Genomic DNA, 16,402 nt, shown 5'->3' on the forward strand with positions numbered 1-16,402 from the left:
CGCCAACACCTGTAAAATTGCGTTTTTCCATCTTAAGAATATATCTAAACTACGTCATATGCTGTCAATCTCAGATGCAGAGAAGTTAATTCATGCATTCATGACATCAAGACTAGATTACTGTAATGCACTGTTAGGTGGTTGCCCTGCAGGCTTATTACAAAAACTCCAATTGGTCCAAAACGCGGCAGCTCGAGTTCTTACACGTACAAAAAAGTATGAACATATTAGCCCGGTTCTGTCAACCTTGCACTGGTTACCTATAAAGCATCGCGTTAACTTTAAAATCTTGCTTATTACCTATAAAGCCTTACATGGTTTAGCTCCTCAGTACTTGAATGAACTCCTTTTGTATTACAGTCCTTCACGTGCATTACGCTCTCAGGCGTCCTGTCAGTTGGTAATACCTAGAATTTCAAAATCAAGTGCAGGTGGTAGATCCTTTTCCTATCTAGCGCCTAAACTTTGGAATAGTCTTCCCTGCACTGTCCGGGAGGCAGACACACTCTGTCAGTTTAAATCTAGACTAAAGACGCATCTTTTTAATCTTGCATACACTACTCTTCCATAATATAAATCTTCAGAGGGTTTAGGCTGCATTAGTTAGATCAACCGGAACCAAAAACACAACTGATGTACTTGTTGCATCAAAGAGTACAGAACAGTACTCTACTCTCAGCCAGTCTTGTCTCATTGTTCCAAGGTTACCACAGCGAGCAGGATGCAGTTCATGGCCTGACCTGATGGTAGAGCGGAGAATGGGAAGTGGGGACCTGACAAGAGCTGAGATGATAGAGCTGGATAAAGAAGGACGCGGTCTCTTGACATGTCTTCACCACAAAATTTCAAATGCTATTAGATTATTAATGATAATCTTAAACTATAATTTATTTTATTATTAAGTTTATTTATTTTATTTAGCCTTGTTGTGCAAGTTCTCTGGAGCTTGTGCAGAGGCAGCAGCTTTTGCCAGAGGGGAACTGGAATCCCCTGGTTGGGCCTGGGTTCTCCTGAGGTTTTTTTTCTCGATTAGAGTTTTGGGTTCCTCGCCACCGTTTGCATACTGTTTTTGCACTATCTGCCTGACCGGGGGGGCTGCTTTAGAATCTTAAAGTTTTACTTAATTAATATTGCATATAGGAATTTATTATCTGTTATATTTGACCTGTGCTTCTCTCTCCTTTATCCTAAATGTGTGCTCTCACTGAGCGTGTGTGTGTGTGCGTACTTGTCTGTGTACGTACGTGTGTGTGTGTGTGTGTGTGTGTGTCTGTGTGTGTTGGTGCGTGTGCGTGTTGTGTGTGTGGAGTGTTTTGTGTGTGGGTGTGTCTGTCTTCTGTGTTTTCAACCTTTTCTTGTTTTTGCAGGTACAACTTTAATTATTTTGCTTATAGTCAATATGTCTCATGTACAGCTGCTTTGTAACAATGAAAATTGTAAAAGCGCTATATAAATAAAGTTGAGTTAATTTGTTTATTAAATAAACATTCTACCAGAAAAGTTTAAAAGTTAAAGAATCTTTAACCAGTGTAAAGTGGGCTTGGTACATGATTTTCATGGGACAAAACTAATTTTCAGTCTCAGAAAATGTTATATTAATATTAACATACTGTATATCGGCCAATATATCGGTTATCAGCTTCCAATGTTCAAGAATGATCGGTTATCGACCAAAATGTACATATCGGTGCATCCCTAATCCGAAGGACGGTGCTTTTTACAGTCTAGTGTCCCCATCACCATACTGGGGCATTAGGACCCACACATACCACAGGGTGAGCACCCCCTGCTGGTCTCACTAACACCTCTTCCAGCCACGTACTGACCAGTCTCAGCCCTGCTTAACTTCAGTGGGCAACCAGTGTTGGGCATCCCTGCTGCACTACAAGACAAAAGCTAAATAATTTAACTATGACTCAAATAGTTCGCCGGACAGGATATTAGAAAAAAATGTATGAAATTAGATTAAAATTGTTAGGCAAAAAGTAGGCCAAAAATAAAAGCATTTTAATGTTGTCAGCATTTAGGCGCACACTATGTATTAACACAACTGACCAGCAGAGGGCCACACACACAACCTCTTATCACACACACAAAAGACATTTTCAGGTTAAATCATTCCACCGATTGTGTGTTTTTATTATCGTACGTTAATAAAGACAGCGTTACAGTACAACTGAAGATTCTCTGTCAATATAAACCCTTACAAACACAAGTAAAACGCAGAATACTGCAGTCATGTTTACGTTCAATACAGCTGATGTACAGAAATTACATTGAGCTCTGTTTCTCACAGACTGCATGAATGACAACCTGTCATCAGTTTTAAACAGTAAATACAGATGATGATGATGATGTTTGCATTGAATGCTGGGTCCTCTGCTGTTCCAGTGACTGTCAACAGAAGATTCACACATCTTACAAACTCACAACATCTTACACCGTGTTGACATTCACATTTAACAGTAGTGGTGTCCGTTCTTCGAACATTTCTGCAAGGACTTTAATTATGAAGTAAAGCGGTGAAGTCAAACCTCCTCGAGCGCTTTATGATGACATGACGCATCCTGACACGTGAGCGTAACTCCCGGTGTAATGAACGTCACAGCGAACAATATTATTACTGAAGTCTGATTCTGAAATCTGGTGACCCGGATTCACAGTAATCTGAACCGAAACAGAAACATTTGACAAATGAGAGCGAGAGAATGATGATCGCTGCACATGAATGTGAGTTTATATGAGAACAAACCTTGAGGACGTATTTTCCAGGCTGAACATCAGTAATATCGATCCACTGGCAGTCGATATCTGCGCCGTAAGTGTCATAACATCCAGGACTCAAACCCTGTAACCTCCATCAGACGACAATCAACCAAATGAAACGGCAGAATATTTCTAATATCAACGATGTTGTGTTCCGTACCTGCGTGTGTGACGTGCACGCGTATCGTCTGTAGTATCCGGGGTCACATGACGTGTCCTCGAGACAGAAACTGGCTTTATGACCCTCTGCCACTTTCTTCTGTGTGTTTGAATCCAGCAGATCATAATGACAGAACTCATCCATACTGTGATAATGTCTGAAACACACAAGCATTCACTCGTCTTCTTCACAGTCTCGCATAATATATTCTGTGCTGATGCTTCAGTTTTCAGAGAAAAATCATGCATGATGTTATCGTCATGAGCAATAATACATTGACAAACACACTACTGTACACTAAACGCGTCTGACGTCATGGCTCTTTATTCAAATACAGAAAATTAAAGATTTTCTGTGTGTGTTGTGTTTCGACTTTGAAGAGAATTTAAGCAGATTGTACAAAAAATGATAAAACACAACACGTGAGCACAACTGATTGAGTCTAGCGTCAGAAGAATGACTGCTGTAGAGGAAAAACAACAACAAAAATCTGGACGTTTGACTTGTTTTGTTTTTCTGTGCATTCTTTTAGTATGTTAGAATAAAACCCATACAACCTTGTCAAATAAATACCTTCAAATTGTAGTGTTTTCTTTATTTTGTACCTTTCACCTCACATTTCGATGGTTTCATATAATGTGACTGGGCTTTAAAAGCAAAGCAGACGTGTCTAGTAAATGTGGTGAGGTGTACTGTTGTTTCATCCTCACTGGTGACAGCTGTGCCATTCCCATGTGTATCTGGGTCTGTTGGGCAGAAAGTCTGCGGTGCCCTGATTCTTCACCCGCTGTGGAAACCTCAATAAAACTCTGGTGTCGTAATCACGAGCGTGAGCCGCTGAACTGAAGAACACAACACACAGTCACATCATCAACAAACACTTATTTGCATCCACAGTCCACACACATGATCAGTCTTATTGATCAGACGTTTCTCTTTCAGAGCTCGGAGATTAGATGGAGTTCTTTAGGTCTCAACTAGTCTCATGAAAGAGTTGAAACCCATGAAGAGTCTGGAGGAGTAAATGAATGTAAATAATCATATTGAGATCTTCAATAATATTGCAGACTTGACATCTGAGGTCAGTTTGAGACATTGTTGAGATCTCATCTGAAACTGAGAGTTAAGCAAAAGTTTCCACGTGTTCTTCATTGAATCTGATTGATGTCTGTCTGTGGAGTTCGATGGTGAACTGCATCAGCACACACCTGGCCAGACACTTCTCCTCTGCAGCACACCTGAGGCTGTACATGGACACTCTCTGGACATACGTGGACACCTGGATCATGTATGGATCCAGCACGAGATCCGGGAGTCCTGGTCGAAAAGAGGGCGTGTGTTTGTGTTTATTTTCTCACAAGAAAGAATCACTCAAGAAGTCTCATAAACATCACATCTTACCGTGCTGAAAGTATCTGGTTCCGTATCCGTGATGTCTGAATGCGTTTCTGTGTCTGTAGTATGAGTCATAGTAGTTGTAGTATGGATTGTTCCGGATGGATTTGTAGGGATCGTACGGCTCATCCCTCGCCATCACGTCTGACGCGCTTGAAGAGCTCGTGTTCTGCTCGCGCGCGATCGTCGTGTTCGCTTCGGTTACTCTGAGATTCGGCTCTGTTCGTCCCGGTGGCACAAACTCAGACCCGGGACTGAGCAGCTGAAAAACGCGTCCGTTATGCGTCCATCGCGTGCGCACTCGCGCACCTACCTGTTGCGCGCGACGCGCTCCTTTCGATTCGGCGTTTAACTGAGCGACAACTGTTAAAAAACAACAACAAATACACAAACAGAGCAGAAGTACGCGACCACAACTCTCCATAATCCACACAAAACCAGCAGCGAAATGCCGCGCTTCTTTCTTTCCAAGGGGACGCGCGCGCGTCAATGTCACCACGAGTCGCGTGTGATGTTTCTCCTCTGATCTCTGAACAGTGTTTGAGGAGGTGCAGCTTCAGCTGCTTTGGGAGGTTTTAAAGCTTCTCTACGGATGACAGCGATATTAAATCATGATGTCGTGTTTTGTAAATCTTCAGATGTAAATGTCATAACAGATCGACGTGACGTGAAGTGAAGTGATAGCCTTTTTCATGACGGATTTCTCATCACTAATATGGATATGAAACAAAAGTCGTTTAATATCATTTAAACCACCACAAATACTGTTAGAGACACAAATGATGTGAACTGTCTGTACAGTCGTGGCCTAAAGTAGCGCCAGTGACATAAATACTGTGTTTTGCAAAGTTTCTGCTGAAGCTGTCGTGGTGTTCATTCACATTGTTTAAAGGTTATTATGCATTTTAAATCATTGCGAAAAAAAAGCAACTCCCCAGATGTCAATCCCATATAGAGCACCTGTGGTCAATCCTCAAAAAGCGAGTGGACAAGCAGAAGCCCAAAAATTGTGATGGTTTCAGAGCACTAATAAGGCAGGAAAGGTTCACCATCAGTCAGGATTTGGCCCAGAAGTGAATATCCAGCGTGCCCGAGCCAATCACAGAGGTTATGAAAAACAAGGCCCAACACTGTAAATATTCACTCTTTGCATATATTATATTTTTGCCAATAAATGCCTTTAACACTTAAGATTTGCTAACTTAAGATATCAAGTATACCAAACATGTGGAAAAATAAAAAATACAGAAGCAGCAAAACACAACATTTATGTCATTGCCAAACCAATACTTTTGTCCACGACTCTCTCAGCTAAAAGAAAGCTCCTCATGTGATCAGCACAGTTTCTCCTGTAGTCAATACTAATAAATCCAGTTGCAGAACTATCACAGTGTTGACATTTTGACAACAGTCATGATAGTAATAGATTATTGATATTGTGTAAACAAAAACAGTATAATGTTGTAAATAAGTTTGTTGTGTCAGTTTCATGTGGTTTTGCACCTGTTTAACATTCTGTCACAATGATTACCAATGCCTCTCTCTGCCTCACTAAACTCGTATTCTCAGTGTGATTCAGTGACCAAAAACACACATGCACACACACACATGTTGGGTTTCCATGTTTTATGGGGACATTCTGTAGATGCAATGGTTTTTATACTGTACAAACTGTATATCATATTCCCTACCCCTAACCCTAACAATCACACACAACTGTCTGCTCTTTTAGATTTTCACAAAAGTTCATTCTGTATGATTTATAAGCTTGTTTCCTTATGGGGACAAAAAATGTCCCCACAAGGACAAGGGTTTTGGATATTGCCATCTTTGTGGGGACATTTTGTCCCCATACCGTAGGGTTTACCCTTCACACACACACACACACGCACATACACGTTTGCGCAGCTTTATGAGGACATACATTGACGCAGTGCAATCTCTAGCCCGTCACCCTAACCATCAGAACTACATGCCTGACCCTAACCCTGACCCTAAACCTGATTATAACCTTAACCCTAAAACCAAGTCTTCACCCTCAAACAGCCCTTTAAAGAGGTCTCTGGAAGTGAGGACCGGCCAAAATGTCCTCACTTTACTCTCCTTGTCCTCACACCGCTGGTCTACAACTAAAACCGGTCCTCACAAATATAGATGTACAAGTACACACACACACGCACACACACACACACACACACAAAATAAAAATAAAGACACATTTGACTGACAGCATTACATCTTTTGGCCACAATAATCATGTAGTGTAAATAGATATAATAGATCCATAACTGTCTGGTTCAGCTACTAAATCAGACATTAAGAGACTACAACGAACAGTCAGGACTGCTGAGAGGATTATTGGTGCCCCCTGCCCAACCTTCAAGATCTTTACACCTCCAGAAAGAGAAAAGGGGCTAAGAAAATCACTGGACCCTACTCACCCAGCTCACTCCCTCTTCCAACTGTTGCCATCTGGCCGGCGCTACAGAGCACTGACCACCAGAACAGCCAGACACAAGAACAGTTTCTTCCTGCGGGCTATACTCAGCCTGAACAATTAAAAGCTCTTACCACACACTGTCCATCACACATCACACTTGCACATTGCACACAGCATCTGGAAACTCTACATTGTAAGAAACAATACGATAAACCTGTAAATAATACATCTGTACACTCTTTTAAAAAAATATATGTTGTTTTTGTCTATATATTTTCACTTTTTGTATATAGTGCACTATTGTTTTTATTTAATTCTCATTTTTTCTATCTTAATGCATATTTGCACTGTGTTTGCAGCATGTGTACACTTTCTTCTGCACTAAGCTCCTGTCGCCTCGTCAAATTCCTTGTGTATGTAAACACATTTGGTAATAAAGCTCCTTCTGAGATATTGTGACAGCAACACTGACCAGAACCAAACATGTGTTCGCCATTTTAAAATATTAAAGATGATCCAATTGGTGAATGAATTATTTAATATCAAGGGAGAAAAAAACACAGCAGCATATTTTCAGTATTGTAAGAGTAAGATGTCTGTTGTTATTGACTTACACTTACATTTCTACATGTATTTATTTAACAGACACTTTTATGCATTAGCATTGCACATTTGATCAATGAGAGGTGTTTTCAAAGCAATATTTACATGTATCATAGAGCTGAAGCACATAAATGAATTTATGAATGAGTTCAGTCTCAATGTTCTGCTGGATTTCTTCACAATCTTCAGAAGAAGATCAGAATCAGAAGAACATGATAAAATAGATGTATACTGTGTCTGAAACGTTCTTCTGTGGTGAAAGTTGTGCAGTTAACAGTTGATTCTGTCAGCAGCGTCTGAACGTGATGTCCAGCTGTTTGCTTTATGAGTTGTGGGTCACTTTCCCCATTAAACTCAAATAAAAATCTCCTGAGGTGTTACATGTGCTTCAGACTCCTCCAGCACAGCACGACAGCTAGAAGCACATCATCAGCAAACGCTTCACTTCTGCTGCACGTAACATCATCTTCATCATCATCATCATCATCTGTGTGTAGATGCCTTCACACAATACAAGTGCTTTAGAAATCATATCAAACTCAACTGAATATTATTTCATTTCTATCTACACACACAAGCTGTGTGACATCAACACTTCTCCTGTTGCCTGCAGTGAAACACATGTGCAGTGCATTATGGGAAAAGAATCATGAAACGCACACAGGTACACACACACACACTTTGATTTGTAATTAATTTATAAAATGTAGACGGATCATATTTTTAACATCCTTGTACAGACGCACACACACACACACACACACACACACACACACACACACACACACACACACACACACACACACACACACACACACACACACACACACACACACACACACACACACACACACACACACACACAGGCACACACAGTATGTACAACAAGCTCGATTGTTTCAACAGCTCTGGAAAAAGTGTGAATCCACCAAACAAGAGGCTTTGTAAAGTGTAGTTAAGATCAAAGTGAAAGGGTTTTACCGCTCTGAAAGTATTTCCTGGTGAATATATAAAGAGCAGCAGGTTGATGTGTTGGATGAGATGCAGATGTGTAACACTTTAATCTGCAGAATAATGAGAAGAGACTCTGCAGGGAGACCAGCGTCTTAAAAACCAGAAGCTCAAATCTCCCACTATAAAAACATGAGAGCTGAACCGCTTTAAATCATACATGTGCCGTTTCCTGACAACACATGGCACTGCACTCTTAAAGGGATACTTCACCCAAAAATGAGAATTCTGTCATCATTTCCTCACCTTCCAGTTGTTCCAAATCTGTATACATTGTTCTGATCAACACAGAGGAAGATATTTGGAAGAATGCTCATAACCAAACACACCTCAACACCCATTGACTCCCATAGTAGGAAAAATACAATGGTAGTCAAAAGTGCCCCAGAACTGTTTGCTGTCCTACATTCTTCAAAATATCTTCTTTTGTGTTCAACAAAACAAAAAATTTTAGCGTAATTTTTCCTACTATGGGAGTCAATGGGGGTCGAGATCTGATGGTTATGAGCATTCTTCCAAATATCTTTCTCTGTGTTCATCAGAACTAAGACATTTATACAGATTTGGAACAACTCGAAGGTGAGTAAATGATGACAGACTTTTCATTTTTGGGTGAAGTATCCCTTTAAACAGAAGAAAAATACAGTAGATATTAAGATACAGCCATGAATAAAATTAAAAGATCACTTCAGGTTTGCGTTACAATCCAGTGTGTGTTGAACTTCATCAGAAACAAACCTCAGAAATGACATTAAGTCACCCAACAGCAATCTGAAACACTGAATGTAAAGTGGGTTTTTTTAACCAAAATACGTCAGTAAAAACATTAGTATTGTTTTTTTTAAATAAAAGATGAACTTGTTTTCTTTGCAATATTTATGATCTGTAGAAATTGCATCTTTTTGACCAGTTTTTCCTATTTTAATTTTCTTTTGTTTCCTTTTTTTCTCATTCGGAATTTGGGAGAATGTCATTAGTTCACTGACTGAAACAAAAATGATACTTTTAAAACAGACTAGAAATAGTAAATTCAGAGAAGCAGAACATTTTTGGAGTGGTCTATTATTTTTTAATAATACAAGTGTTGTAATGTAGATGAATGACTCTTTTACTTTGCTCTAAAACACTGACTATGTTAAATATGTTGTTGTGTGTTGTGTTTCAGCTGCAGATGTCACGTTGCATAATGTGTGTGTGTGTGTGTGTGTAATACAAAATAGTCTTCACTTCTCATGTCAGTCCAGTAGAGTGAAGGATCTGAATAAATATAAACATAAAGCATTCTTTAAAAACAGTAAAAATTTATTCCTAACAGCACACACTACAGGAGTAACACTGAGGCTTGACTTTGAGCTGTATTATTCTGCATTCATATGAACACACCCCCCTCTTGTGTCTGATTTACACAAGTGATATTATTCTATCACTCAGTTCTGCATCTTGAGATCAGTGTGTGTGTGTGTGTGTGAATCACTAACACACAGAGATAAAAACTGAAGCCCGTTTACAGATTCACAACACAACCGGGTGGTGAGAAAACAGACATGTTCGGATGCAGGTCAGTTCATGTTTTTAATTGGTACATAAATACATTTTTCATTGTATACTGTCTTGACAAAAATGTTGACATCTTTAAAATCATCTGATAAAATATCAAAAATATGCTCTTTATATAGTTGAAGGTTTTCTTTAGAAAAACATAGAATGTCTTTACAAAGTGTTTGATGTGTGAGAGGTGAAGGCAGCGCTCAGCACTGCATTTAATGTCACGCTGAAGTGAATACATGTCATGATGTTTATCTGTCTTTACCATGTTTGCTTTATGTTGATAGCAGCAGCATTATAAGAGCTCTTCTGACCGCACACACACGCACGCACACACGCACGCACGCACGCACGCACGCACGCACGCACGCACACACACACACACACACACACACACACACACACTGAAGAGTCTCTCACAGGATCACGATAGAATGAAATCTCATATGAGATGAATCTCTGTGTGGAGCAGCTGTGGGAATATAGGAGTGTGATTTTCCAGCTTCAGATCGGATTCACACGAAGATGCTCCTGATGAGATCTGCTGAGAAACAAAAACATTCAGAGGAATTCAGTAATATCTTGGGATTTCTTTGACCAGAGAAGTCAAAAGTGAGCATCTATACTCTACCATCTTCTCATGTTGCCCAAACTCTTTCATTCAAATCAGATCATCAGTACATGACGTCAGACAGTTTGAGGCACTCAGCGTTCAACACCTCCAGCTTCTGTCTGTCTGCATGAACATCTTCAGAGGAAGCGGACGGAGCTCTGGAAATAAAGTTCAGTCAGACCGTCGTGCTGGTGGACTTGCGCAGGATGGTTTTGTGTGGTTTCTGTGGAGGGAAAGAGACGATGTTGCCGTTCTCCATGAGGCTTTGAGACGGCAGTGACGATGAACACTGATGACTCGGACTCACTTTGACATCGATCACTTCTGTGTGGAAGTGTAAATCCGTGTCAGGCACGTCGTACTGCAGGTCACAGTCGGGACAGTAGCCGTGATACTGGACCTTCTCGCTGAAGCGGACTCGTTCTCTCGTGGTCTGAGGACAGCGACTCTTCACGTGCCTCGACAGAGGAGACGGCAACGGCACCGTGCTTTTGAGGCCGCGACACGAGTCTCTGCCCAACGCGTTTGCGGGAAAAGCGGCGTTCCACGTTGGCATCCCATTACCCGCGGTCTGTATCTCCGAGGACAGACCGTCGCCGTGATCCTGGGCTCTGGACGGGGCGGCGCGGGGCGGAGGCAGGGGCCGGTTGGGTCTCTTTAGAACTGTGAGAATGGCAGAGGACACAGATGAGGGTCTGAAGAGCATCTCCTCCGGGTACACCTTCATCCTGTCCATGCTGGAGGAGGTGGAGGTGCTGTTGAGTGTGTCCGTCCTCGAGCTGTCAATCATCTCCTCCTCCAGATGAAGATCTGATGTCAAACAGTCAATATCTTGAACCACCTGAGAGAAGCGAGAAGAGTCACACATCACTTTATAATGTTTTGTGGTTTATTTGTACCGAGCAGTGCTGTCTGTTGTGTTGAGTCTTGTTCGTTCAAGAAAGACTTTCACCGTACGTTGTACACATGACAATAAATGACAAACAATCTCTCTCTCTCTCTCTGGCAGACCATCGTATAATATAATACACAAGATTCTATGTGATGATGTTATTTATCATGATCCAGCAGAATCAGTAATAATCTCCGTCATCTGAATGACTTGTTGAGGTAAATCTGTAAAGACATCAAACATCTCTGATGTTCACAAGCTGCTAAAACTTCAATATTAACTTGAAGTCATTAAATCATGTGAATATGATGATTATTGTCCAGTCTGTATGTGTGAATGTCTTATTTCACTGTATTTCTGGAAACATCCAGCAGCTCTGTGTCACTGTCAACAGCATTTAATGGATATGAATGAAGTGACGCAATGATATAAAACACGACGTGTGTTCAGTAGACGTTTACATGAAGGCCTCGGTGAACGTGAATATCACATGATCGTATGATAAACAAACACACACACACACACACACACACACACACACACATCATCACCATCATCATCATCATCATCAGCGTACGTCATTCAAACACGCACACACGCACACCTCTTTGAGTTCCTTCGCTACATCCTTCAGGTCTCCCAAGATGTTCTCGAGATCCTTCACGATGCTCCTGATCCGTCGCTTGACTTTAACTTTATTTACGGCTCCGTCCGCACCCGACATCCTCCGAACCGGAGCGGGATCACGGCTGTGTCGAGTGTCGTCTCATGTCGATCACGGCTGTGTCGTGTTTTCTCTCGTGTCGAGCACACATGTTAAGGCTCGCGTTTTCCTTAAGATGCAGGCAGCGGGTCCCGGTGAATTAGCGCATGCGCAATGAAGCGGCTCGCGCGTTACAGCGTTTGAATGGTACACGAGACGAAAGCGCCGCAAACGCTCAAGTCAATGAATCACGAATAACTCAGAGAGGATGAAGGAGATCGGTTATTATGATTCATTCTTCTAAATCTGATCATCTGCCGCCCCACATACAGCATTTACATCGACATTATCACTGCTCTGCGCGCGTTATTATTAACCCACGCAGATCAATATCACAGACTCATAAAGTCAGAGTTAAGTTCTGCTCTTACACGAGCTTGACAAGATGAGTGTATTCAAAAAAAAGAAACAGGACTCTAAAAATAAGTTGAAAGCATTTCATTATGCAACAGAAACGGCATAACCTTCCTTCAGATGTGTAACAGAAAAGTACGCGCACACACTTTTTTGTGGAGTTTTTATTACTTTTAATCAAAACAACCCAACTGCAGCTTGATTGATATTAACGTTACTGGGAAATTCCAAGTTGGAATGCACAATAAAAAACATGCCTTTTGAAAATAAAAAAACGCACGGTATGCTCTTGTACGCTTCATTGCTGTTGACGAGAATAAAAAATAAAAAATATATAAGATAATCATATATAAATACACAAGAGTAACAAACAGCAGGTCAAAGCCTCGCGGATCTGATTGGCTGCTGCGGCGTGACGTCAGATCTCCGTTAGCGGAAGTGGGGCAAAAGTCACAGTGGAGCGTTTGCACAGAACCCGAGGATTTTCACATCGAGACATCCAAAAAACCTCGCTGGGTGATCGATATACACAGTATCAGAATTAATATAGATATCGTGTGAAGATGAAGTCTTTGATGTTTGATGGGAGAGTTGTGCTCGTGACGGGAGCAGGCGGAGGTCAGTTTACATCTATTCACTTTATCAGTGCGCATGAATATGAACTGTCAAAGTTACTTTTGACACGTGAGCATACATGTGTTACCTCTATCAGCCTCTATATGTTTGTAGTTTTTTATAAGAACATGTAGTTTATAAGCTGTTTGAAGCGCTTTGCTTTTTGGCAGGTGTTTGCGTGTCGATCAAAGTACAAAGAGCAAATGACACGCATAATAACACACACGAACCCTTACGAAGCGTCCATAAATCAAACAGCTGCATTGGTATGACGTTTGATTACGACCGTGACGTGCACATCAATGACTGTTGTGTTGTGTGTCCTGCAGGTTTGGGGAGGGAATACGCGCTGGCGTTCGGTGAGAGAGGTGCAGCTGTCATCGGTGAGAGAAGCAACACGCGCTTTCCTGCTGAAGAATGTCACGTGATTGATTATCCGTGTTGGGTGTAACGAGTTACTGTAATTTAATTACTTTTCCCTTGGAAAAAGTAAAGTAAGGGATTACTCTAATTTTTTCTGTAATATAATTACAGTTACTTATGATGTAATTCAACTAACTGCTCTGTGTAATATATGTGTGTGCAATAGTGGAATTGACATCAGGTTGCAGGATAATTTATCGCGATACCACTCAATACTATCGAGCTGACTGCGATACGCAATGTGTCGATATTTTATTTAATACGTAACTTAGCTTGTCCGTGAAGCACGGCTCTGGGATCAGTAGGAAATGCTGCTCGATCTAAAAGCAGAGCGAGTTTGAGTCGCTTATAATGTGCATTTGAAAAAGCAACACCCGTCAAACACAATCATTATAAATATACTTTATTATCTTAAAAATACCTGATGAGGCTTGAGTAACAGTGATGAAAAGACGTCCAAAGGCATTTCCTAGATTCTAGAGCGTGTTATGGTCTTCTTCTGCAGTGCGTATTTGGTGTTTCCGCACGAGAGCGCCCTCTGGCTTTCGGATGCAGCAGCATTTCCCCGTACTTCACTCAAAAGCTGTGCATAAATCGCGTGATATTTACCGTCGGTTTCTCGTGACAGCCCTAAGTTTAATGTATAATTCTCACATTTTGTAATACTTTGGTCAGTTAATAATACTACTTTATGTAGTTAAAAGAGCCGTTTCATGTCTGTCCTTGAATCACTGAACTAATCAACGTTGATGTAGGATATAGAAAGTAATAATTAAATACTTTTCGGAGAGAGTCATTTGTACAGTCATCTAACTACACTATTGATTATGGAATGAATGACATTTTCAGAGTAACTTGCCCAACACTGGTGGTGATGTAGTTTGTGTTTTGGTGCAGTCAATGATCTCGGAGGAGACATTAAAGGAGGCGGCAGGAGCTCCGCGGCCGCTGATGGTGTGGTGGAGGAGATCCGAGCGCGTGGAGGAAAAGCGCTGGCCAACTACGGTATGTGTGACGTCACCGCGAGGCCGCCGCTGTCATGATGCGCATTGATGATGATGTTACGTTGACAGATTCAGTGGAAGACGGTGAGAAGCTGATTCAGGCGGCGCTGGACGCGTTCGGGCGAATAGGTGCTGTATTTGAATGACTGATCATCATCATCTCAACATGATTTTTTATTGTGAGACAGCAAAGCTGATTTTCTTTCTTTCTTCTAGATGTTGTGATAAACAATGCTGGGTAAGTTCTGAATATCATGTGATGTCAGTAAAGGTGAACTGTGAGACTGTAACTGGTCTGGTGTTTTGTGAAGGATTCTGCGTGATCGGTCATTCGGCAGAACCAGTGATCTGGATTGGGGTACGTAAAGCAGAGCAGAGCAGAATCATACATGCGTGTCCCAGCAGATGTCACGTGAGCGTTTCTCTCTTCAGACCTGATTCATCGAGTTCATCTGAGGGGGGCTTTCCAGGTCACACGAGCCGCGTGGGAACACATGAAGAAGCAGAAGTTCGGCAGGTACACTCATCTGTAACGATCCACAGCACAAGTCTGATCTCACGTGCACAAGGTGACGCTGTGTGTGTTTACAGAATCATCATGACATCATCAGCAGCTGGTATCTATGGTAACTTCGGGCAGGCAAACTACAGCGCTGCTAAGCTGGGTTTGCTGGGTCTGGCCAACACGCTGGCCATCGAGGGTCAGAAATATAACATTCACTGTAACACCATCGCCCCGACCGCAGGATCCCGCCTCACACAGACCGTCATGCCTCCAGGTTCACCGATCGCACCACATGACATACTGACAGCGAATCAAAGGTGTTGGTGTGTGTAATCCAGCTCTCACCTCACGCTGTGCTCGTGTAGATCTCGTGGAGTCGTTGAAAGCTGAATACGTGGCTCCGCTGGTCCTCTGGTTGTGTCATGGGGATTGTCAGGAGAACGGCGCTCTTTTTGAGGTGTGTCCCGTGACGTTTCTGTATTCAGATTATTGAAGCGTATCTGATATTTAGAGATGATGTATTGTGCTGTGTGTCTTCAGGTCGGAGCCGGGTGGATCGGGAAATGTAAGTCGGATCTGTGTGTCAATCCATGACATAAATATAGACATGTTAATGTTGCTTTTGACTCGGGTCGGTCAGCAACACCCTAAAAGCATGAACGCGTCCAGTTAGTTTCGCATCTCTTATGATTTTTATATAGGAAAACCAATCTAATCATAAAACAGTGTGTTGTGTTGTAGAACACAGAAGAAATGGTATTGTGGTGTATGATGGCGTTATGGATGTGTTATACAGTGCGGTGGGAGAGGAGTCTGGGCCGTACCGTACGACACAACAATCACAACATGACACCAGAGGCCGTAAGAGACGCGTGGAACGAAATCTGTGACTTCACCGATGCCACCAAACCCGCCAACATTCAGGGTGACCATCAAAAGATTCATCTGACCTCACATTACATCTCAATATCAAATCACGTCCAGTAACATCAGCTGCTTATGAACTGTGTGCGCGCGCGTGTGTGTGTGTGTGTGTGTGTGTGTGTGTGTGTGTGCGTGCGTGTGTAGACTCACTTCAGACCCTGGTGGAAGTTCTCTCACGAGTCGACACTGAAGATAGAATTAAAGTCAATCCCACGAGCGCTGCAGGCCGTATGAACCCTGTGAGTACCACACACACACACACACACACACACACACACACACAGACAGACAGACAGACGCACACATAGACAGACACACACACACACACACAGACACACATACATAGATGCACACATAGACAGACTCACACAAACACACACACACACACA

The 16,402-nt window shown here is 41.9% G+C and overlaps 3 protein-coding genes across 7 annotated transcripts in view; 1 reads left to right on the forward strand and 2 right to left on the reverse strand.

The window, feature by feature from the left end:
* Positions 1-926: 926 nt before the first annotated feature.
* Positions 927-4,840, reverse strand: LOC130567581 (protein-lysine 6-oxidase-like). Of its 3 annotated transcripts, XM_057355764.1 has the most exons (7): positions 4,328-4,840; positions 4,135-4,243; positions 3,637-3,768; positions 2,927-3,083; positions 2,753-2,848; positions 2,535-2,667; positions 927-2,394 (listed from the first exon to the last, which is right to left on the reverse strand). In XM_057355764.1, exons 1-6 carry the CDS (start codon positions 4,743-4,745, stop codon positions 2,548-2,550), a joined length of 1,032 nt encoding a protein of 343 aa, XP_057211747.1. In that variant the 5' UTR covers positions 4,746-4,840; the 3' UTR covers positions 927-2,394; positions 2,535-2,547. The 3 variants fall into 3 exon arrangements, 2 of the variants coding, with proteins under 2 accessions (XP_057211747.1, XP_057211746.1); XR_008964611.1 differs by having other exon boundaries at positions 2,535-2,848; XM_057355763.1 differs by having other exon boundaries at positions 927-2,848.
* A 4,925-nt stretch (positions 4,841-9,765) lies between these two features.
* On the reverse strand, positions 9,766-12,469 carry prr16 (proline rich 16). 3 transcript variants are annotated; one of them, XR_008964612.1, is made up of 3 exons: positions 12,030-12,469; positions 10,552-11,374; positions 9,766-10,461 (listed from the first exon to the last, which is right to left on the reverse strand). XR_008964612.1 is itself a non-coding variant. In XM_057355765.1 (2 exons), the coding sequence occupies exons 1-2, from the start codon at positions 12,147-12,149 to the stop codon at positions 10,709-10,711; spliced, it is 786 nt and encodes a 261-aa protein (XP_057211748.1). In that variant the 5' UTR covers positions 12,150-12,469; the 3' UTR covers positions 9,766-10,708. The 3 variants fall into 3 exon arrangements, 1 of the variants encoding a protein (XP_057211748.1); XR_008964613.1 differs by having other exon boundaries at positions 9,766-10,464; XM_057355765.1 differs by having other exon boundaries at positions 9,766-11,374.
* A 498-nt stretch (positions 12,470-12,967) lies between these two features.
* The window catches only part of hsd17b4 (hydroxysteroid (17-beta) dehydrogenase 4), a 7,261-nt gene continuing 3,826 nt past the window's right edge, over positions 12,968-16,402 (forward strand). The window contains exons 1-12 of the mRNA XM_057355744.1: positions 12,968-13,160; positions 13,487-13,540; positions 14,478-14,585; positions 14,654-14,713; positions 14,801-14,822; positions 14,896-14,942; positions 15,017-15,101; positions 15,176-15,363; positions 15,455-15,546; positions 15,630-15,654; positions 15,886-16,014; positions 16,158-16,252. Of these exons, the coding sequence (XP_057211727.1) occupies positions 13,106-13,160; positions 13,487-13,540; positions 14,478-14,585; positions 14,654-14,713; positions 14,801-14,822; positions 14,896-14,942; positions 15,017-15,101; positions 15,176-15,363; positions 15,455-15,546; positions 15,630-15,654; positions 15,886-16,014; positions 16,158-16,252 (960 nt within the window). The 5' untranslated portion in view covers positions 12,968-13,105. The remainder of the gene's footprint in view (positions 13,161-13,486; positions 13,541-14,477; positions 14,586-14,653; positions 14,714-14,800; positions 14,823-14,895; positions 14,943-15,016; positions 15,102-15,175; positions 15,364-15,454; positions 15,547-15,629; positions 15,655-15,885; positions 16,015-16,157; positions 16,253-16,402) is intronic.

Source organism: Triplophysa rosa, linkage group LG17 (genome assembly GCF_024868665.1).
Source record: "Triplophysa rosa linkage group LG17, Trosa_1v2, whole genome shotgun sequence".
In the NCBI taxonomy this organism is placed as follows: Eukaryota; Metazoa; Chordata; class Actinopteri; order Cypriniformes; family Nemacheilidae; genus Triplophysa; species Triplophysa rosa.